This window comes from Antedon mediterranea, chromosome 1, assembly GCF_964355755.1.
Source record: "Antedon mediterranea chromosome 1, ecAntMedi1.1, whole genome shotgun sequence".
NCBI lineage: Eukaryota > Metazoa > Echinodermata > Crinoidea > Comatulida > Antedonidae > Antedon > Antedon mediterranea.
This window is the reverse complement of record NC_092670.1, coordinates 20864125-20884400: the sequence shown is the minus strand read 5'-3', so window position 1 is coordinate 20884400 and position 20276 is coordinate 20864125. Positions and strand designations below refer to the sequence as shown.

The window sequence follows — 20276 nt, the reverse complement described above, 5'->3', positions numbered from 1 at the left end:
ACCGTCTTCTCGATCATATGAGAGAGGTGATGACTAATTTAACTTAATCTTCTGAGTTGGGGATTTTAGTTTTATATCAACCTGTGTCCCAAAAAAGAAAAGAAGTACAATATCACTATTTTTTTTAACATTATCACATTATCAATTAAATAGAGTATAATTGAGTCCCGACTGTCTTTACACGTCCTGATTTTTTTCTCTAGGTACGCATGGTTGATTTAAATTCTTTAAGTATGAACTTGACATGAGCCAGGAAATTATATGACTCACCAAATAATAATAAATTATATTCACATTTTGAGAGAAATATTGAAACGTATACAGTCAGTAGATGATACAGCATCGCCTCATTGCACTGACTACGAACGATGCAAAAGTATACAATTCTAGTATTGTTTTGCTATACTTGGAATTACAAAAGTGAAACTGTTTTAATTTTCTTCTGATGAATCGAGAGTAAAAGTAATTTGGTTTTAGTTCTGGGTTTTACTGAACGCAGCTACCAAAATAGAACGAAACTTTTTATTGTTTATAAAGTTTTTTAAGGAAGTTGTACGTGATTGGTGGTAAAGATGAATTACACAACAATAACAATAGATTTCAATACGGCCTACGCGCTCCGAAAAGCAGCCAGGCGGTCGGTATGCAATGTGCGAGGAAGACTTTACAAAACACGGAATCAGATCAGGTCTCGAATAAACCACCATAAAAAAATGTTACGAAGTGGGGCTAGGAAGAGATCGACAATGATTTTGTCAATAGTAGATCCAAGGCCCGAGAAAGATATTACAGTTTTGTCATCAAATTATAGTAATGATAGGTAAGATTTATGTTCTTGTTATGTCGCAAAATCTTCTGAAGATTTAGGCCTGTCAATGTGTCATGGATCGGCCGGCTGCAGAAGCTTCTCCCCATCCGGTTTGCGGGAAGATGCATCCGGTATAGATACTAGGGCTAGGCCGTCTGTACAATGCCCTGTATTGGACTTTGCCCTGCTGTGTCATGTTGTTATTGTAAACACAAACAATGAAAGTGGTACCTAGTCCTAGCTAGGGCCTATAACCTAGCTAGGCCTGACATAAATAATATATTTAATACAATTGTATTCAAAATTAATCGAAATAAACATCCTTTTTTTTTTCATGAATACAATTTTTCTGCCCTTTTTTTTACCAGGCTTTGCTGTATACTTACAGTACTTAATGCCATTCTTTTTACAGTTTTATATGATGACCCTCCAAGAAGCTATTTGATTGTCTACAAAGGAGTCCCTTTAATGTTCCCCACCCATGTGATTGGCCACCAATTATAAATTGCATGTGGTTTTTACAAATGACAGGCCTGATAATAATTAATTAACAGTATATTTGTAGGCAGCGCTTTCTACCACAGGAATAGCCTTGACCAAAAATTGGAATCAATTCAACAAATGATAATTCATTTTCAATTCCAAGGAGATATTGCAACAGGCAACAGGCCCGTAGCCAGGATTTTTACATGGGGTTCTGTTTTTCAACAAAATAAGGGCTTTTTTTCCATATCATCACCTCTGCTACTGTCTCTAGTTTGAAAAGGGAACCTTTTTGTTCAAACCTCCAAAACTATTTATAATATATTTATACAAAAGAAACAAGCTCACTCTACATCTATAGATATATACAACAGATATATTAAAGACCACTTCAAAAAAACCTTAACCTAACCACAGTAGGCCTACCTGTATTTCTTTTTGAGTCAGTTCAATTAAACTACTTGTGTCAAAAACTAAGAATATTTTTGTTCCATTGTTTTAAAATAGTGTTGCAAGGCTGACTTTCATATTTTTCACCACCTAAACTGTCTGGTTGTGATTCTTTCAAAATTGTATAGACACACCTAGACTTGCCCCAAGTCTGTATTATCTTCTTTTTTTTTATTTATTTGTTTTTATTTCGACCGCGATTTTTGTCTGAAAATACAGACTTGTGAAACACGTATAGAAATCGATTTGCAGACCGCAAACGTCCGATAAGAATGACGTAGTTTATCATACCGTATTTGGCTATATGGGGCGGGCGGTATGTAAATATGGATTTCGAATCAACCAATGATCATTTTGTTTCAAAATGAAAAAGATCGAGTACGTACAGTGCTGAATGTACGATCGAGACTGTTGAAATATAAAATCGTAATGCCAAGTTGTTTTGTTTATTAATTGTTTAGTCCTTGGCCTAGGCCTCTTTCGTAGGTCCTACTCAATTCGCACGTATGACCTGCCAAATAAAACGCCAATAAAGTAGGCCTACATACCACCACCGGCGGCACACAACAACAGGGCTACACCACCACCACACAGAACAGGAGGTAATTCGAACAGGACAGGGTCTGGGTGGGAATTAAATCAAAATTATCTCCGCGTAATGAATGATCCATTCAATGTTTGATATGCGGAGAAGCTAGCTTATCATATCAAGACGAGTTTTCATGTCCTTGGGAAAAATCCCATCAAATGTTTACCAGACTACTAGGCATATAAAATAATTTCTAGCCTTCAGAAACTTTCATAAATGTACTCAAGTACACATTGTCTAAATGTAACATAGCGCATGCGCATCATCTTTGTTGTTGAGTCTTTGAAATTCTGAAATATGAATATTAAAACAGTGTACGAGTGAGTAGCCAATCGCATGCAGCTGAAACTAGTCAACCGGATAATCGTATGCACCAAGAATTCTTGGTGTCAAACCACGTGACTTGTGCGTGTTTCTCCAGACGGAGTATCCAAAATCAAGTAGTATACGTATGAAACGCCATATGTGCCAAAATATTTATCTTTTTACTAATATTAAGACAAAACTCCGTCTGGAACCCAGACTAAGACACACCCTGTTAGTTATTTTAAAAGTCAAATTTGTTTTTGTCCTACTGTACAGGATCAATGCTGCGGACGGAAACTTCTTTGAGACATACTCAGCATTACAGGATAAACAGGAAAATAGGAACCGACTAGATTCACATGACACACAGGTACATAACAATTACTATCCTTTAAATAAACTAAATTAATTGTTTTGTCTAGTAGCATCTGCCTACATCAGGATATGATTTCAATATATTACAGACATTATTCATCGTTAAAACTTAGTACTATGTACAGTAATACAACATATAAAGTTATTATTATTTACTGCTGTCTCACATTTATGTGGTAAGTGTGGTTTCATATTAAAATATTAAGTTGCTCATTGGTGTTTAAATAGGTGTATAAAAAAGATTGCTACTGTGCTATTGTTAGTTTACTGTAAATACTGCAGTAAATATTGAATTTTAATATGGTATTCACAGATTATTAAAAAATACTGTATATATAGCTTAAAGTAGGATAACTACTGTAATTGAAATGTAAATTCAGTAAAAGATTGTAATTACTGCAGTAATGCTTTTAATTAATGCAAAAGCACTTACACAGTACTGTACCATGTTTTCTGGTTTTTTTTGTATAGGAAGATGATCATTATGAAGATGTGCATGTGTTGTCACATGATCAGGATGGAGATGATGCTGATGGGAATAATAAGCTCCTTAGGTGGACCAAAAAAGAGGTAAGATTTTTAGGGTTAAATTTAAAATATTATTATCTTCCCTAGAGTATATTCCCAGATGGATTACTACATTTAAACTTGGATAATCCCAGATGGAATATGAATTTTTCTGGGAAGCTGGTTGATATCAGATATCATAAAATGTTAAGTCATGTGGTTAATCAGTTTAATACATTAAGCTCTGTCTATACTATCAAACTTTATGTTACAAAAAATGTAATGTGCCCGTATATGCTTTGTGATGTCATATCACTATGTTTGAGCATATCACTACCATACAGTATTTGAGCACATCATACCTTTATTTTGTCTAATAGTTTGATAGTGTAGACAGAGCTTTAGACCATCGACAACTTTCGAAGTTATTTTTAGCCAAAAGTCCCTGCAAATTCCCTGGGATATTCCCATCCTCTATAGCCTTTTCCCTATGAATGATTACTGTAAATTAATATGTGTAATCCTGGTTAACTAACATGCAATTTAAACGAATTGTACTGTACAGTATCATACAGTATGAATAAATTACGATGTGAAGTAAGTCAATCACAATAAATGTATGTTCCCACTACTGCTATCCAGAACAGATTTTTCCTTCAGATTAATAATAGCATGGATTTTGAAAAATAATATTCGGATAACATTTCCTGTTTTTTTTTTATATAGGAAATACTTTAATCTTGCTATTAGTATTACAGGTTATAGGTAGATGTGTAGAGCTAATTAACATTTTATTGCAGCTACCACAGTAAAACTATGCAATTTAAAAAAACTGAATACATGTTTGTAAATAATTAGCTTGTCTATTTTTTGGTCTTCCTCCTTTTTGTCTTTTTGTGTGTGTGTAAGTATACTACTAGTAGAAAACCAATTTGAATTATTTTTAAAGTAATCTTGGGTATATTTCGTACAAACTTCCTTCGTTTCCTGAGACCCAATTTCATTTAAGGTTTTTTTAAACACTACATACAGTATCATTTTGTTTTCATTATGATGTGATGAATAAACGTATTTGTTGTATTTGTATTATATTATAATTATATACATTAGACTTACAGGACCAGTAACAATATTTATACTATACAGTATTTACTGTGTTAAAGATGTATTGTCTTCCTGAAAAAATAATTCTTAAAACATTTTTTTTTAAATATTCCATTTTATTGTAATATAATAGTTATCCACTTTGACCAAAAATTGGATGATTAAAAAAATGTATTTACCCGAATAAAATGTAATTTAAAGCAAAAAATGGTCAAATTGGCTGCCAATGGATTTTTGGATGAATTTAACAATTTATTTTGTCATTTTATAAGTGAAAACATTATTGTTTTCCTTTTTTTTCAATGGAAGTGATTAACTTTCAAAGTCTGATTTAATTAATCTTCATTTTTCATGTTTTTGGGGGACAATATATCTTTAAAGAGGGCCCTGAATATCAGTTAACCCATTGGGCTAAACTGGAAGCATTGACCTCTTTAAAGGTGGTTGAAATAAAATAATTAATTTTTACATAAGTTAGGCTGTAATTTTCAAATACTGTAGATGGATAAGATCTATCCAGGAAGTAAGAATGGCTGGGGTACAGTACTAATGTATATAGAGTAAAATTAATTATAAAACCCACTGTATGTTCAAATAATTAGTTTTGACGACTGAAAAATGGTTCCCCACACTTTTTGTTTCAATCGACAAATTAAATTAAAACACTATTTTTGTAAAATGCTATTTTAAAAGTTGAACATTTTAGATAATTTGTGTTGGTAATACTTTGCTGATCTTATTTTAAAACTAATTTTCTTATATTGTTATCATCTATAAGAAAGAAGAGTTTTGATTCAATTTATTTCTTACATAATGTTTTGTACAGTATTGTAACCTTCACCGCAAATGCTAAAGGCTACAAATAATTGAATAATTCTTTCTTAATTTAAAAATTAAGGCCTACAGTAATTTGCGTAATAAGTACAATGTCGAATTTACTTTCACAATGAAACCGGCTGAGCAGCAGGAGGAATATCCCCATAGGTAAATAAAGATTCATTTTCCTTGAAAAGAAGCAGTGAAAGTTTTTGGGTATTTCCCTAACTAGGTAAACTTTACAGTTTTCCTGAACTCTGTTCTTCTATCTAAAGATCTAAATGTTGTTGGGGTTTTTTTTAAAGTTTTTGGTATATGTAACTTTCTTAAAGTAGATGTAATAATAATGAATTGGAACTATCAAAAGGGTACAGTACTATACAGTACTTTGTTATTAAGGAGTAATACTATAAAGACACAATGATGCCTGAAGAAGTGTATGAAAGCCAAATGGTACAGTATAATTATATCAATGTCATCATTAATATTGTATAAATTATAGACCTAGCCTTTTATTATTTTTCTTTTTAAAATGTAATTAATTTTGTATTGTATATATAATATTATGCTGTGATATGCAATATACTAAAGCCTGTTTTCTAGTCGACGTTGAGTAACCAATGCATTCTGGAATCTAGTGTCTAGAAAGCAGAACATTAGGGCCAAGTTTGTTTGTTTGTTTTATCTTTATACTGGGTGACCTCTTCAGTCAAAGACTGATCTCCCAGAGGGCCCAGTTGGTGATCAGTGGCTGTGATGTACTAGTACACCGGGGTAACCCCCTACTCGTCTCGAAAGATGTACTAGGTTCTTTAAAGTGCACACAAGCAAGTTGTGTACACTGGACTAGTCTGGGCTCCAGACGGAGTTTTTTCTTAATATTAGTAAAAATATAAATATTTTTGCACATATGGCGTTTCATAGTTGTATTACTTGAGTTTGGATACTCAGACAAAAATCAAAACGTGTGGTGGAATGACATAAAAAAGACAATAAATACAGACTTGGAGCAAGTCTAACACTGGACCTACGGTTTATAGTCCTTATCCGAGAAGACTCGTTCTACCACCAGAACCATGGAGTGAGTGAGCCTCGAACCCCTGCCGATGTCTGTTATGGCTACGTGATTACGGTTCCACTGTCTTAACCGCTCTGCCACTCACTCACTCTCCCAAGGCTGTCATTTTAGGGAATTGATGTAAATAACCTGACTTGTTGTAGTCTACTGGGCTGAATTGCCTGGTGGACAACAATTTTCATCTCCCAAAGTGTTCCTTAATGTCCGTAGAAACTGGGCTAAGATGATACTGAACATTGCAGTTAATCCCCTAATCTTTAATACAAAGATGAAGTGGGTCGTTCTTTAAAGTGCACACTAGCCAAATATATAGATTGGACATCAAGTTTGAGTTCCTTACAGTATCTGAGATTGAGAAATGTCTACCACTAGAACTATATGGTCATAGAGAAAACTTAAAAAGCTGTGACAAATTTATGGCTATAAATAAGTTGTAAGCCCTGGCCACATGATTCAATAACAAGTTTCTCCACTTTATGTCTATAATAATAATAGTTTGATTATTTTATTTTCAGAATGAAATCTTGTACAAAGTTTCACTATCAACAATTGAGAATCGTCTTGGAATGACCATTGAAGATGAAGTTGTAGCGTCAAACACCCTTTTTGATTTTGTCAAAGATGTAAGTAACTCAAAAGCATTGCCAAGATTAAGTGAACTCGTGCCAGGTTTTAAAAACACTGCTTATCATATATTGGTCCAGGTACCGTCCTCCCAAAAGTAGGGAACAAAATTGTTAGATCTTTAATTATATTTCTGAATAGAACATTTCAACACATTATAAATTAACCATTTGGTCCAAGAAGTTTAATATGATGCAAGCTAGTGTGTAATTCAATATTTCAAACTTTATTTATTCATGTTTTATTTCTTATCAACCATGCAGAAATAAATTAAAATGTTAACATGTGATTGGTTAATCCTCACATGTTTTCATAACAGGAAACGCTTTCCTAAGCTGTGCCAATATGCTAAGCAAATCATGAGGTTTTAATTGCTTCCACTGTTTTGATCTAGAATACGAGGTTATAATGGCAATAGGCTCCTTTCAGTATCAGATTATAACAACTTTCATATTTGTACAAATTCAAATAAATGTATAGATGTTTCTTTATTAAATGAATTAAATACAAAACATTATGCAAAATATATACCTCTCACCGTGTAACTCACTGTGTAACTCGCCGTTGCGTCACCTCAATTTAATGAAGTGACATATATACCTCAAGAGAATGTTAAAGGCCAGGTGTGGGAAAAAAATGTCTATTGATCATACATTCCAATAATTATCAATCTATAGTTTCCCCTATGTTTCATAATTTTTGGGATTTTATTTGTGTTACACAAGCTTGTTGAAAATAAGCACTTTCTTATCAGTGGGGGGGATAGTTCAAATTACACAGTAAAATCTCTATTCTTTTGTACACAAATTTTGTAAATAGAGAGGCATTTTAAAAAGCTATAATAACTGTAAAAAAGTAAAAAATGTTATCAGATGACTAAATATAGGTAATAAAACCTGAATTTTACATTTCTGGTATTTTTATTCAACTTCATAATTTTATTTTCATGCTATAGCAGAAATTATCCACTGTATATCCACCATCTTTTTTCACCTTCTAGGGAGTCACCAAACATGTTGTTACATTAGGTTAACTACCTAACTACTGAAAAAAGGTCTTCCTGGTTTTTATGGCAGAATATTGCCAAATTTGTATTTTGACCATATTAAGGAAAATTCATGTTTTTTTGTCTTGATTTCTGTTACAAATATTTGATTTATGTACAAATAACGAGATATTATATTTAAAATTCATGCTTGTACCTGAGCTTTAAAGCGTATGTTGTCCCTTGTTTATTTCACAGGAAAGTGTTCCCTATAACCTGAATAGGGGTGTCCCAAATGACAGGTTCTACTATATTTGTATAATTTGTGGTACTTTTGTAGATCTTAAAAAAATACAATTATTAATACTGAGTTGAGATAAATAAAATCTTTGACATATTAGCTAACTTTTCTTTCTCAAATTTAAAAACAGATGCCACTTCTTGATTATCATCAAACACCTTTTTATTTTAAGCTCTTTGGGACACTCTCCTAATTTTTAAAAGGGCTATGTAAATTCAACAACATTAACATTAAGTAATCGGTAAATGATTTTATTTTTTCTCTAGGTTTTTTCTGTTGCTGATGAAGACCATGATATGTTACTTTTAGAGAGTAGCAGTGAACAAGACGTAATGAAACTTAATTTTTTTTAAATAATTTCTACTTGATCGTTTTATTTTCGTTATTTTCCGAATACAATTTAAAGATTTTCTACAGGAGAACCTGTATTGTAATAATTTGATCACATCCTTTGCAGACCTATTTAATGCACTAAATCTGTTTTTGTTATAGATATTAATTCCAATTTTAAATGTGACAGTCATTGCTGCAAGTGGCTTAGGTGCAAAGGACCCTAATGGTAAGCCAACACCTCTTGTGTACATCTACTTTAGATTCTATATATTCTATTTCCTTCCTTTGAAAATAATAGAACATTTGACCTTTTATATCTTACTAAAAGTTGTTATCATAACAGTGGAAAATTTGGCATGATGTTTTGTTATTTTTTTGTTTTACTTTTTACAGGTTAAATTGTTGAATTCATTGTCATAATATATAAATTTGAAAATAAATTAACCTTTAATTTACTCCTGTTTGAAACAGGGGTGCGTTTATAATAGACTTCAACCTTGGCCCCAGAGGTATACAACTTTAAACACATCAGCATTTTTACCATTTTAGGCTATGTTCAGACCCATGGCGTTAGACCGTTTTAGCGTTTTTTTTAAATGAATGCGTGAATGGCTGCTCCAGCTAGGCCTAAAAGGGGATGGGATCGTAGTCCCTATGTTTAAATATAAGATGCATTTATTTATTTCATTTGTTAGAAAAAATAATGGTATCAGTTGATACATGTAGTTTGTAGCCTAGTTTTTTTTCAATAGTTGTATTTGTAGTTTAGTTAGGCCTTATTTATTCTGGTCTTTTTTGTTGTTGAAATCCATCTCACATGTCTCACGATACAGCCTAGGTCAAACCTTGTTTTCATTATAACAGGAAACATTCTGATTGGATACAACGTTGAATTGCAGTAGCGTTGTACGCTGAAACGGTACTATCAACCATTTTGGAAATTCGCGGTCTGACTCGATCATCGTTATTTATTTTCAACTTGAATTATTTGAAAATTTAAAGCAACTAGTTGTAACATTTCGTCGACGGGAAAATAGGGTTTAGGCTATTGGCACAAAAAAAACACAGTTCCGTAGGTCTATATTAAATATGGTCTATAAAACCCACTATATTCAGATAGTTTATGACAAGAATCGACTGGCCAAGACGCCTCAGATGCCATCTCCGGGCGTCTAGAAACAAATTTTCGGGACCCTGCTAGACGATTATTTTCCCATATCAGTCCCCTCTTTATCAAAATCCTAGATCCGCCCCTAAATAATCTAATATAACAACATTTAATACAATGTACAATATAGGCCCTATAGGTCTAACTAAAACAAACAAATTTAAATAAAGATAGGCCCTATAGGTCTAACTAAAACAAACAAATTTAAATAAAGATATGCCCTATAGGTCTAACTAAAACAAACAAATTTACATAATATTTACTTACCCTGTTATACACGTATTTATCATTGAAGTGCAATGCAATGCGCTAAGTGGACTTCACATTGTATTTATGAGGGCAGCTCATGGATTGTGAAATGTGATAATTTGAGTGTCTATAAAATGTTAAATAGTTTTTAATCATTGTTATATAGTTTATCTAATCCAATTAAATGTATTCATAAAGGTTTCAGTGATCCATACTGCTTGTTAGGAATAATGCCCCCGAAGGAACAAGAAGTTGAAACTGGCATAGACTCTCTAAATGATTCCATTGAAACCGAAGTAGATGGAAAGAAGGACAAGAAGAAAAAGAAATGGTACAAAATGAAAAAGAAGAATAAAAAAAAGAAAAAGAAATTAAAACTTCGAGATAAAGTTCCTGAACAAGCGATAAAGCAGACAAGAGTTATCAATCAGAATTTGAACCCTAAATGGGGGGAATCATTCACAATGTAAGTTTAGCAAGAGAGTGTGGTGTTAGGAGTGAGAATAAAGAGAGTTTGTAAGTTACATGGAAGGGGTCTTTAAATCAATGTCATAACGGCTATGAACGCTCACTGGCTAAACCCAGGGGCCCCTGAGCTTATGGGTCCACTAATTAGTGCCCAGAAGAAAAAAAAACAGGCATTAACTGTCAAACCCGAGGCCTCCAACATTGGGGGGCCACTTAGGGTTCCTAAACCAGAGGCCTCCGGTCTCTACGTTATGCCACTGCTTTAGATAAAGAACATCACTTTAAAAAGTACATTTTCCAAAAATTCTTGCAAAAAACCCTTTTTTTATTATAGAAATGTAGTCATTAAATTTCATAATATTTGCTTTTTTTTAACTCAACCAATTTAATATAATACTATTTTTTTACCTGCTGTAATTGTATTTTTTTACAAATTGGTTTACAGAGACTTGCAAGATCTTCAAGATGATATATTTCATTTGGAAATTTGGTAAGGAAACTTATAATTGTATCTAAAATGTAGTTTATAAAGACTATTCCTGGTAAAATACTGTTGTACTATTTTACAGGGATCATGATGAGGACACAACTGTGTTTGGTGCCATGAGGAACATCAACGAGGTATCTGGTGTTAAAGGAATGCAGAGGTACTTTAAGCAGATTGTCCACAATGCCAAGAATACTGATGGCAATGTGGATGACTTTCTTGGTAGTATTGACATACCAATTAAGGTACGTGTTATGTAGTTGCATGTAATGGGAACAGTTTGGTGGAAAGTTAGGGGGAATATTGTGGGTGGAGGGATTTGGGGGAGGAAAGGTTGTGGGAAGAGAGCTTGGGGGAGAGGAAAGGTTGGGGAGAAGAAAGGCTGGGGAGGAGGAGGAGGAGAGGAAAGATTGTGGGAAAAGGGTGCGGGGAGAAAAGGTTGTGGAAAGAGGGGGAGAGGAAAGGTTGTGGGAAGAAGGAGAGAGGAAAGGTTGTGGGGAGAGGGTGGAGGAGGAAAGGTTGTGGGAAGAGGGTGGAGGAGGAACGGTTGTGGGAAGAGGGTGGGGGAGGAAAGGTTGTGGGAAGAGGTGGAGAGGAAAGGTTGTGGTAAGAGGGAGGAGAGGAAAGGTCGTGGGAAGAGGAGGAGAGGAAAGGTCGTGGGAAGAGGGGGAGAAGAACGTTACATTCTTGACTTTATTCTTTTCTTAAAGGATATTCCAAGCCATGGCAAAACAGACTGGTTTAAGTTAGAAGGAAAATCAGAGAAATCAAAAGCTAAAGGAAAAATAAAATTACAGTTACATTTAGGATACAGAGTAAGTACACATGCTTAGAGATGTTCTTTACATATTAATTAAGAGCTTATATTATTTTATTATTCCTTATACTGGGTGACCTCTTCAGTCAAAGATTTTTCTGCCTGAGAGCCCCAGTGTACTGGACTATGATGGTTGGTTTTGTGTGACAGTGACTGTGTTTGAACTAGTACACTGTGGTAACCCCCTACTCATCTCGTAGTGCATATGAGCCTGATATGTACACTGAACCTATGGTTTTTATTCATTATCCAACAGAACCATAAAGCGCTTGAGCCCTGAAACCTTGTATATGTAGTTCCCTCACCAGAACAGTGGCAATTCTACACCTATGACTATAATTAATAAGCCAGCAATTTCCCTCTGAATTATTTTTGTTTACAGAAAGACGAAGATGAGGAAGAAAATGAGCAGATAGAAGAGGATCGTATGAACCCAGTTGAGAGTTATCGTTGTATATTAACACAGTTGGTTGAACATGAACTGAAGCAGATGGAGAACTCTAGTAGATGGGATGGAACACTGAATCATGAGGCAGTCTACCTACTTCATCAGATAGCCATACAAAACCAGCTCACACAATTAAACTTAGCTTATTGGTAAAATAACAATAATTGCTTATTTTAAAATAAATACGACTGAACACTTTAGGTGCCCTTGTTGAACCCAGTGGGTATGTAATAAGTACCCGGATGTTCAATGAAAATACCCTGGATGAATGCTCTAGGTACCCTGGATAAATTCTCTAGGTACCCTGGATAAATTCTCTACTATCCTATCCAAACATTTCTCTATGCCTGGATGAACTGTAGATGTATCCTGTGTGAAAATTGTAGGTACCCTGGTTGAATATTGTAGATGCCCCTGGATTAAATTATGTAGTACCCTGGATGAATGATGTAAACATCTTGGATTTGGACTGTCAGTAAACATTTCTTTTTTGTGCTTCTAATATTTGTAGTCGGTGGCTGGCTTACAGCAAAGCTCATACATTGTATGCAATGGATTATAGATTCTTACATTCCTTATTGAAGATGGTGGAAGAACAATGGAAAATAACTCAACAAACATCATCGAAAGAGTGCTTCACAACTAAAGAGGTAAAGCCAATTAAAATCTACTTTTCTTAAGCTCTGTCTACACTGTCAACTTTATGCCCATATATCACTACCATATTTGGGCACATCACTACCATATTTTGGTAGTGTAGACAGAGCCTTGCCCAATATTGATGACTAGATATTTTGAATTTACTTTTATGCAATTTCTAGTATAGTATTCCATGTTTCTATGTAAATGGTGTGCCATGGGCCAGTCTGTACCACTACCATTCTGTGAAATGTCAACACCTAACAAGTTATCTAAAGTTCAGTGCTTGATCCCAGCTGTCCTAACATATCACCTATCAGCTGAATTTCTTCAGTTATTTACTTGTCTATGATTCAGTCACTTGTAACTATACTAATGGATAGGCCTACAATGACTAATAAGTTATTTTGGGCTCAATCTGTTATCCTAAATTGAGTAGAATTCCCTGATTGATGGAACGTCTTCGGTCCAAACAAAGTGTCCCTTGAATTGTGTTAATTCATTTATTCCCCCTCTTTCTACACTATCATGTGTACTTTATGTGACAAAAAATGTGATGTGCCCATATATGGACATATTACTACCATATTGTGAGCACATCACATCATTTTGTTGTCAAAGTTTGGTAGTGTAGACAGAGCTTAATATTCAACTAAGGCAATAAAATTAGGTTAGGGGTAAAGAATGAGGTGAAACTTCATTGATAGGTAAACTAGTACAGGATATATACTGTAGTACAGTATTGCCTACTTTTCACAGAATGCTTATCCACTGTATTTTCTTTAGATTTATTTTGGTATCTTGTCATTTTTCAGGAAGTTACGTTAGCAGCATCCTTTGACGCATTTGTCAAATACTGCATTGGTCTTTTACGCAAGCAACGCGACGTCTTCCCTCCACAGAAGAAAAATGTTGTTAGACTTGAATGGCTCCTTAAGTAAGTACAATGGAATAAGAAACATATCAGCTGACCATTTCTATTTTTGAAAATTGTTTATATCAGAATTTCAAATGACCATGTGATATGATGTACATATGACTCAATCAACAGAAGTACAGCCTTAACTCGCGTAATCATCATTAATGTCAGGGTGTACTACAACATACGTGATTATTATTATTATATTTTCTAATGACAGTTTGTTCTGACAGCTGACGTTTTAAATTCACTAAAACATTGACTAAACTAACAGGTGTCTTTCTGTGTTTTAAGTAAGATATAAAGGGACTGTTAGATAAACACAGTGACTGTCAAAAAATTGCATATTTTAGTTGATTCATTTTTTATGTATTCAATTTCATACATAGAATCTAAACCTAAATTAACATAAGAAGTTGAGGTTATCTGATTTTCAGAGTAGTATGTATATATACAGTAGTATATTGACCGGTCCATATACATAATTATAATGTCATTGCAACACTATTAATTTTCATTGTTACTTCCACCTTTTGTATGTATTACAGATGTCTGCAGCATCTCCAAGCTTTAGATATTTATGAGAAACTATGTCCATCACAAACAGATATACATTCCCAAATTATCAATGGTATTCATGTGAGTATTAAAGTATTGAAACATTGAGATTAATTTAAGACACACAATTTACGGAATGAGACAGTATTATGACGCATGAATGCGTAATGATGATTTCCAATGTGCGCATAAAATAAACCTGACTACGCATCAGTAAGCTCCATTACGCAGTTGTTATCCACATACCGTCCTGTTTTGTGAATTCATTATTGGGTACATATGGTATTAACCTGAGCATTTCTTTAGTATGTTTACATATTGGTGTAGGTGTGTGTATGGTTAATATGATATTTGTTTATTTAGATAATATCTATATTATGATAGCCTTAACCCAAAAACTTTGTACTCTATCCCCTTTTGAAACCTCTACATACCCTGTTTGAACTGGGGCAACTTTTAACCCCTTTAGACATTTAGCTATGTCAATATTGTCAATAACAAATGTGGTTTTAGACCAATTCTTTTGCAATGACCGAATACTGTATAAATTGTTAATTCTGAGCATGTATTTTCTACTACAAATGTGTGTATGTGATTGTACTAAGTACTAGTATGGTAACTCTCAATAGGATGGGTAACAGCTAGTTATAAATACTTCACTAATACACTGTCTACACTATCAAACTTTATGTGTGTGTGTGTGATGTGCCCATATATGGTCATGATGATGTCATATCACTACCATATTTGGGTATATCACTACCATATTTGGGCACATAACATCATTTTGTCAAACTAGTAGACAGAGCTTATTTGTTTATCTGTTATTGTAGTCTTGAATAAATTGCCTTATCATCCCAAATAATAAATAATAAATGAAATAATTTAAAATGTCAATAACGTTTATTGTTGGAATTTAACAAATACCCTGCATTGTCTGTTTGCTCCTTCCTGTGACTAATGTTGGCAGAGAGTTTGTAGATTCATAATGTTAAAGTATATAGTAACCTTTATAGTACAGAACTATTAAGATAATAAAGGTCCTTCAAAAAAGAGATAATGATCAAAATAGGCAGCACTTTTGACAATTTGTATTACCGGTAGTTGCATTAGAGGGAGGAAAATTGAGCAATTAAAAAAATGTCTGTATTTTTATGCCCTTGATTATGTGTTTTTTGTTTAATGTCAAAATATATTGAAGCATGTTTGTTTCAATGTGTTTGTCATTGAAAAATTAATTGATGGGAAGTGTTATATTATTGATATCCCTAAAGGAATGGGTACAGTTAGATATTGTTGTGATTAGTAAATGTTTACTTAGTAGATAAGAGGCTGCTGACTCTTGAACTTATGGTAATCTTGTTTACTTCAAAAGTTGCTGACTGATTCTATCTTTATTTGTCGAGTTGAGTGGCCGAATAGTTACGGCAGGGTGCCACAAATCATAATTTCTATACTAAAAATGAAATTATCAATTTAATAAAAATAGAATTCAATTTGATTTTATCTCTTTTAGGAAGGTACAATAGAATGGTTTTACAGGATTCGTGCCTTCACAGAGCCAGGCACCTCAACCGATGGTGAAATGGTGTCGGCAATTGCGGCGATGACAAACACATTGAACCTTGACCTTGTCCGTAGTTACAAGTACACAGGGAAGCTGTATCAAGCCATGTTGCAGATTGACTATTTCAGTATTGCATACAAGAACTTTGATAAATTGGTATGGAATAGTTACTAAAATTCAAGGTTACATTTTGTATTCAATCAAACAGAGCCAACACCAAAAATGTTAGAAACATGTACAGACACACCCATTCCCATCCCCTCCCTAAAATGTAAGAAATATGTACAGACACACCCATTCCCATCCCCTCCCTAAAATGTTAGAAACATGTACAGACACACCCATTCCCATCCCCTCCCTAAAATGTAAGAAACATGTACAGACACACCCATTCCCATCCCCTCCCTAAAATGTAAGAAACATGTACAGACACACCCATTCCCATCCCCTCCCTAAAATGTTAGAAACATGTACAGACACACCCATTCCCATCCCCTCCCTAAAATGTAAGAAATAGTACAGTAGAACCCCTATTAAATGGACAGCCAGTGGTGTAACAGCTATGAGCGCTCACTGGCTAAACCCAGGGGCCCCAGAGCTTAAATGGCCCAGTGATGAGCAGCCTCAATGTGTCTGTTACCCTTATATAGAGGTTGGTTGTTATAAAACATATATAACTCCTCGGTAAAGTGTCCATTTATAGGTGTGTGTCCCCTTAATAGGGGTGTCTTAATAGAGGTCCTACCATATACAAATTCACTGTCACATAGAATAGAACATGAGTTCAATGTTTTTCGTTGAGTTGTATGAAGAAAGTTTTGAATGTCAGTACAAATATTACATTAATCCAATATTAATATTGTGAAGGAAAGCCTAAATCTTATTATGTATCTGCTATTAATTTCCTGTGCATGTAGAATATATCTTAAATAGTATGTTTGACATTGACTGACGGAAATTTTTATTGAGTAAGAAATTGGTCATACAAACCCAGGACACTTTCTACATAAAAAAATTTATTTTATATTGGTTTTAGCTCGGTGAAGAAGTAATAGAACTTATGACAGGGGTCAACAAAAGTTTAAAGTCCCAGACAATCGACACAACAGAAATTAGCACATCTTTGTTTGAACTGTACCTCGCCTTAAAGGACTTACTTGGTTTCAAGCAATACTTAAATAAAAGGTGGGTTATTTTTTTGCCAACATTGAACAGCATCTGATTTTAAAAGGCTTTTTTAAAATGTAGATAGTAAATGAATATATTGGAATACTCAATCGATATATTTCTTTCAACTTTGATGACTTTAATTCACTCACTCAGGTGTCATCTGATGGACTCCATGATGGTTGTCTATAGGTTTCTATTTTGCATTAAATGGTCTCAATGTCTCTGGTTGTATTTGCCTGTGTCTTCTTTGAGCTGATCAGCATTTGTCACCATAGGTCTTCCCACCTCCTCTTCCTTGAGTTGGTCTCCGGGTAACTAGGTCGGACACAACCCTTTTGCAATGTCCTGCAAATTCATATGTGTAATGTTTAATGATTACTATTTGTTCTTTAGTGATGCTGAAGCCTTAGTATTAGCAGACTATCACAAATACTTCAAGAAGGCTGTTCAGAACTGGCTCGCTCTGGCATACAACAAAGCTATCCAGAGGATAGAGAAAGCAGTTGAACTTGATAAGGTATTTACGGGTTTACCAGTGTACTAATTCACACAGCTGTGTGGACAGATGAGAGAGCACCATGACTGAGTCCACAACACCTTGAGCAATGATCCATTCGTTGGAATTCGGCACTATACAAGAACTTGTATATCTATCATTATTATTATGTGTGATATGTTATATATATATTTTGTATTTGTTGTGTCTGAAAAAGATCAGTTAATCAAAAGATATGTTTTACATTTGTTTGTATATAGGTAGAGCAAGTGGATGCTATGGTGAAGCATAGTACATCTGCTGTGGATGTTGCTTGCTGTTTTGGTCAGGTATGTGGTGGTGATTTAAACCCTTTGTATACTGTGCCATTACTACCCAGTCCTGAAAACGTAACCCCTATTCAGGGAACGCTTCTATTAAAAGGACATATTCTTGGGTTCTGAAAGTGTCCCATTAACAAAAAAATTTCTATGTAAATTGTAAGATTATGTATAAAAAGTAAGCTGTGGTTTTCTTCTTTATTATTTTTTAGATTGGTGAGTTTTACTCCAAACTTGATTGGCCAGACATTGAAGGTTCTTATGTATTCGTTATGAAGATTACAGATGTAAGTCCTATTTTTATATATTAAAAAAAACAGTTTGAATACAAACATTATAAAATACTGTATAGTGGTACTTACAGAGGCTCAAACCAGTATGGAAATATATTCCAACATGTCCATCAATGTATTTGTGTTTCAGGATATTTGCAGAGCAGCTCTATTTTATGCCAATATTATTCATAAGGATCTGATATCCAAAGGGTACTATGATGATGAAGGCCAGTTTGATGTCACAGATCAGGTAAGTGAAAAACTACCAAATGTCACACAAAAATAACTTATATTGTTTTATTTCTGTAATGATTTGATGAGATGACCTTTCTTATAAACATTTAAAAGACGTATTGTTCTAAATGCCATGACAAATAAAGGTGGTTAAAATCAAACTGTGAATAGGCCATTTCTTAGTTCTAATCAAGTTTTTTTTAAATTTAAAGTTAAAACAATAATGATTTAGCTTGTAAAACAGCCAAAATAAACAGATCAATTAAAAAAAAAAACCCATTGACTTCCAAACTGTAAGGTAACTTTTTATTTAGATCTAATTTTTGGTCAAAGTGAAATTAGAATGGCCTATAACAAAAGAATTGCTAAAAAATATGTTTGATAATTATTAAGTGCATGATTTTATAACTGTTTCTTATTGCTCTGTCAACACTATCAAACTAGTTTGACAAAAAAAAGGGTGATGTGCCTAAATATGGTATTGATATGCCCAAATATAGTAGTGATATGACATCATCATGTCCATAAATGGACATTTTAAATCACATTTTACACAAACAATTTATCATGCTGTCATTTCAGCTCTGCATTGCAATCAACAATATTGAGCAAGTTCGGAGGTCGTTGGCAGTTTTACCGAAATCTCTCAACTGGGACAAGCTATTCACATTGGTGGCGATGAAGCAAGGAGAGCAATCGAGTGAACAGTGCAAGGCTTCGTTGAAAGAGATGCTGGCGAGCGCCGACGATGACATGGTTAATATTATACTGAAAGTTGCAGGCAGGGTTGGTGACAAAATGCGACCAGATGTTAAGAAATTCATCTTTCAGTTAGCATACGCACCAGTAAAGCAGTCTTTGGATGATGTAAGTTTATAAGGTTGTATTCATACTGTAAACTCAAATAAAATGTGTAACTTAAATTACTCTTGCCAGTGTCGTAATGGCCATGAGCGCTTACTGGCAAATCCCAGGGCCCCGGTTCTTATGGGGGCCCCTAAGCAGTGTCCAGAGGAAAAAACAGACATTAAATTATGTTGAAAAAGGGTAAAATCACCCGAGGCCTCCAGCATTGGAGGGCCACTTGGGGTTCCTAAGCCAGCAGGCCTCTGCGTTAAGCCACTGCTCTTTATTGAGATTTATTAATAATACTGTATTTATTTAAACTCAATTACCTTTTTACCAACCTAAGGACAACTTGCTCCTTATCTTGTGGTTAATCAGCTTGTGGTTTAAGGTGTAATTGAAAAATCTAGCAACTGAGGTAGGTTTTAGAAACAGCTGTTTTATCTCAAACACGCCACTATTACATGTGTTCATTCTAAGTGCGAACATGCCCTAATTCTTTGATTGGTATATGTATGTCCTTGCTAATATTCATAATGTTTTTTTTACCATGTAATATTTATTTTTATTCTTTTAACCTAGGCAATAACACCTTTGATGCAGTATTTGGACAAAAACCTTATCACTTTGAGTGAAGGTTTACTACAAATTAACTTTCAAAGGTTAGTAATGTATGAACAGTTACTGCAGTACTTGTAAATATTACTGCAGTACTTCTAAAGTTCACTGCAGTAATCTATGAAATAAAAAACCTTATCCCTTTGAAAGTTTACTAAAAGATTAACTTTAAATGGTTTAACGCAGTTATCTATAAATAGTAAAGGTAGATTATAAAAGATTGCATGTAAACTCTGAT

The 20276-nt window shown here is 34.0% G+C and overlaps 1 protein-coding gene across 7 annotated transcripts in view; it reads left to right on the top strand.

The window, feature by feature from the left end:
- Nucleotides 1–544: 544 nt before the first annotated feature.
- LOC140061891 (BAI1-associated protein 3-like) overlaps nt 545–20276 on the top strand; it is a 34809-nt gene continuing 15077 nt past the window's right edge. For 5 of the 7 annotated variants that reach the window (XR_011847447.1, XR_011847446.1, XR_011847445.1 and 2 more), the window contains exons 1-22: nt 545–820; nt 2913–3006; nt 3483–3581; nt 7032–7139; nt 8693–8755; nt 8919–8985; nt 10375–10642; nt 11090–11134; nt 11214–11376; nt 11842–11946; nt 12331–12545; nt 12908–13046; nt 13851–13972; nt 14503–14593; nt 16029–16235; nt 17116–17264; nt 17643–17766; nt 18006–18074; nt 18278–18352; nt 18489–18590; nt 19157–19441; nt 20003–20082. Coding sequence is in view for 4 of the 7 variants with exons in the window: in XM_072107927.1 (XP_071964028.1) it covers nt 573–820; nt 2913–3006; nt 3483–3581; nt 7032–7139; nt 8693–8755; nt 8919–8985; nt 10375–10642; nt 11090–11134; nt 11214–11376; nt 11842–11946; nt 12331–12545; nt 12908–13046; nt 13851–13972; nt 14503–14593; nt 16029–16235; nt 17116–17264; nt 17643–17766; nt 18006–18074; nt 18278–18352; nt 18489–18590; nt 19157–19441; nt 20003–20082 (2918 nt within the window). In the remaining 3 variants the exon portion in view is untranslated. Of the gene's footprint in view, nt 821–2912; nt 3007–3482; nt 3582–7031; nt 7142–8692; nt 8756–8918; nt 8986–10374; nt 10643–11089; nt 11135–11213; nt 11377–11841; nt 11947–12330; nt 12546–12907; nt 13047–13850; nt 13973–14502; nt 14594–16028; nt 16236–17115; nt 17265–17642; nt 17767–18005; nt 18075–18277; nt 18353–18488; nt 18591–19156; nt 19442–20002; nt 20083–20276 lie in introns of those variants that run through there. The other 2 variants (XM_072107930.1, XM_072107939.1) reach the window with 2 other exon arrangements.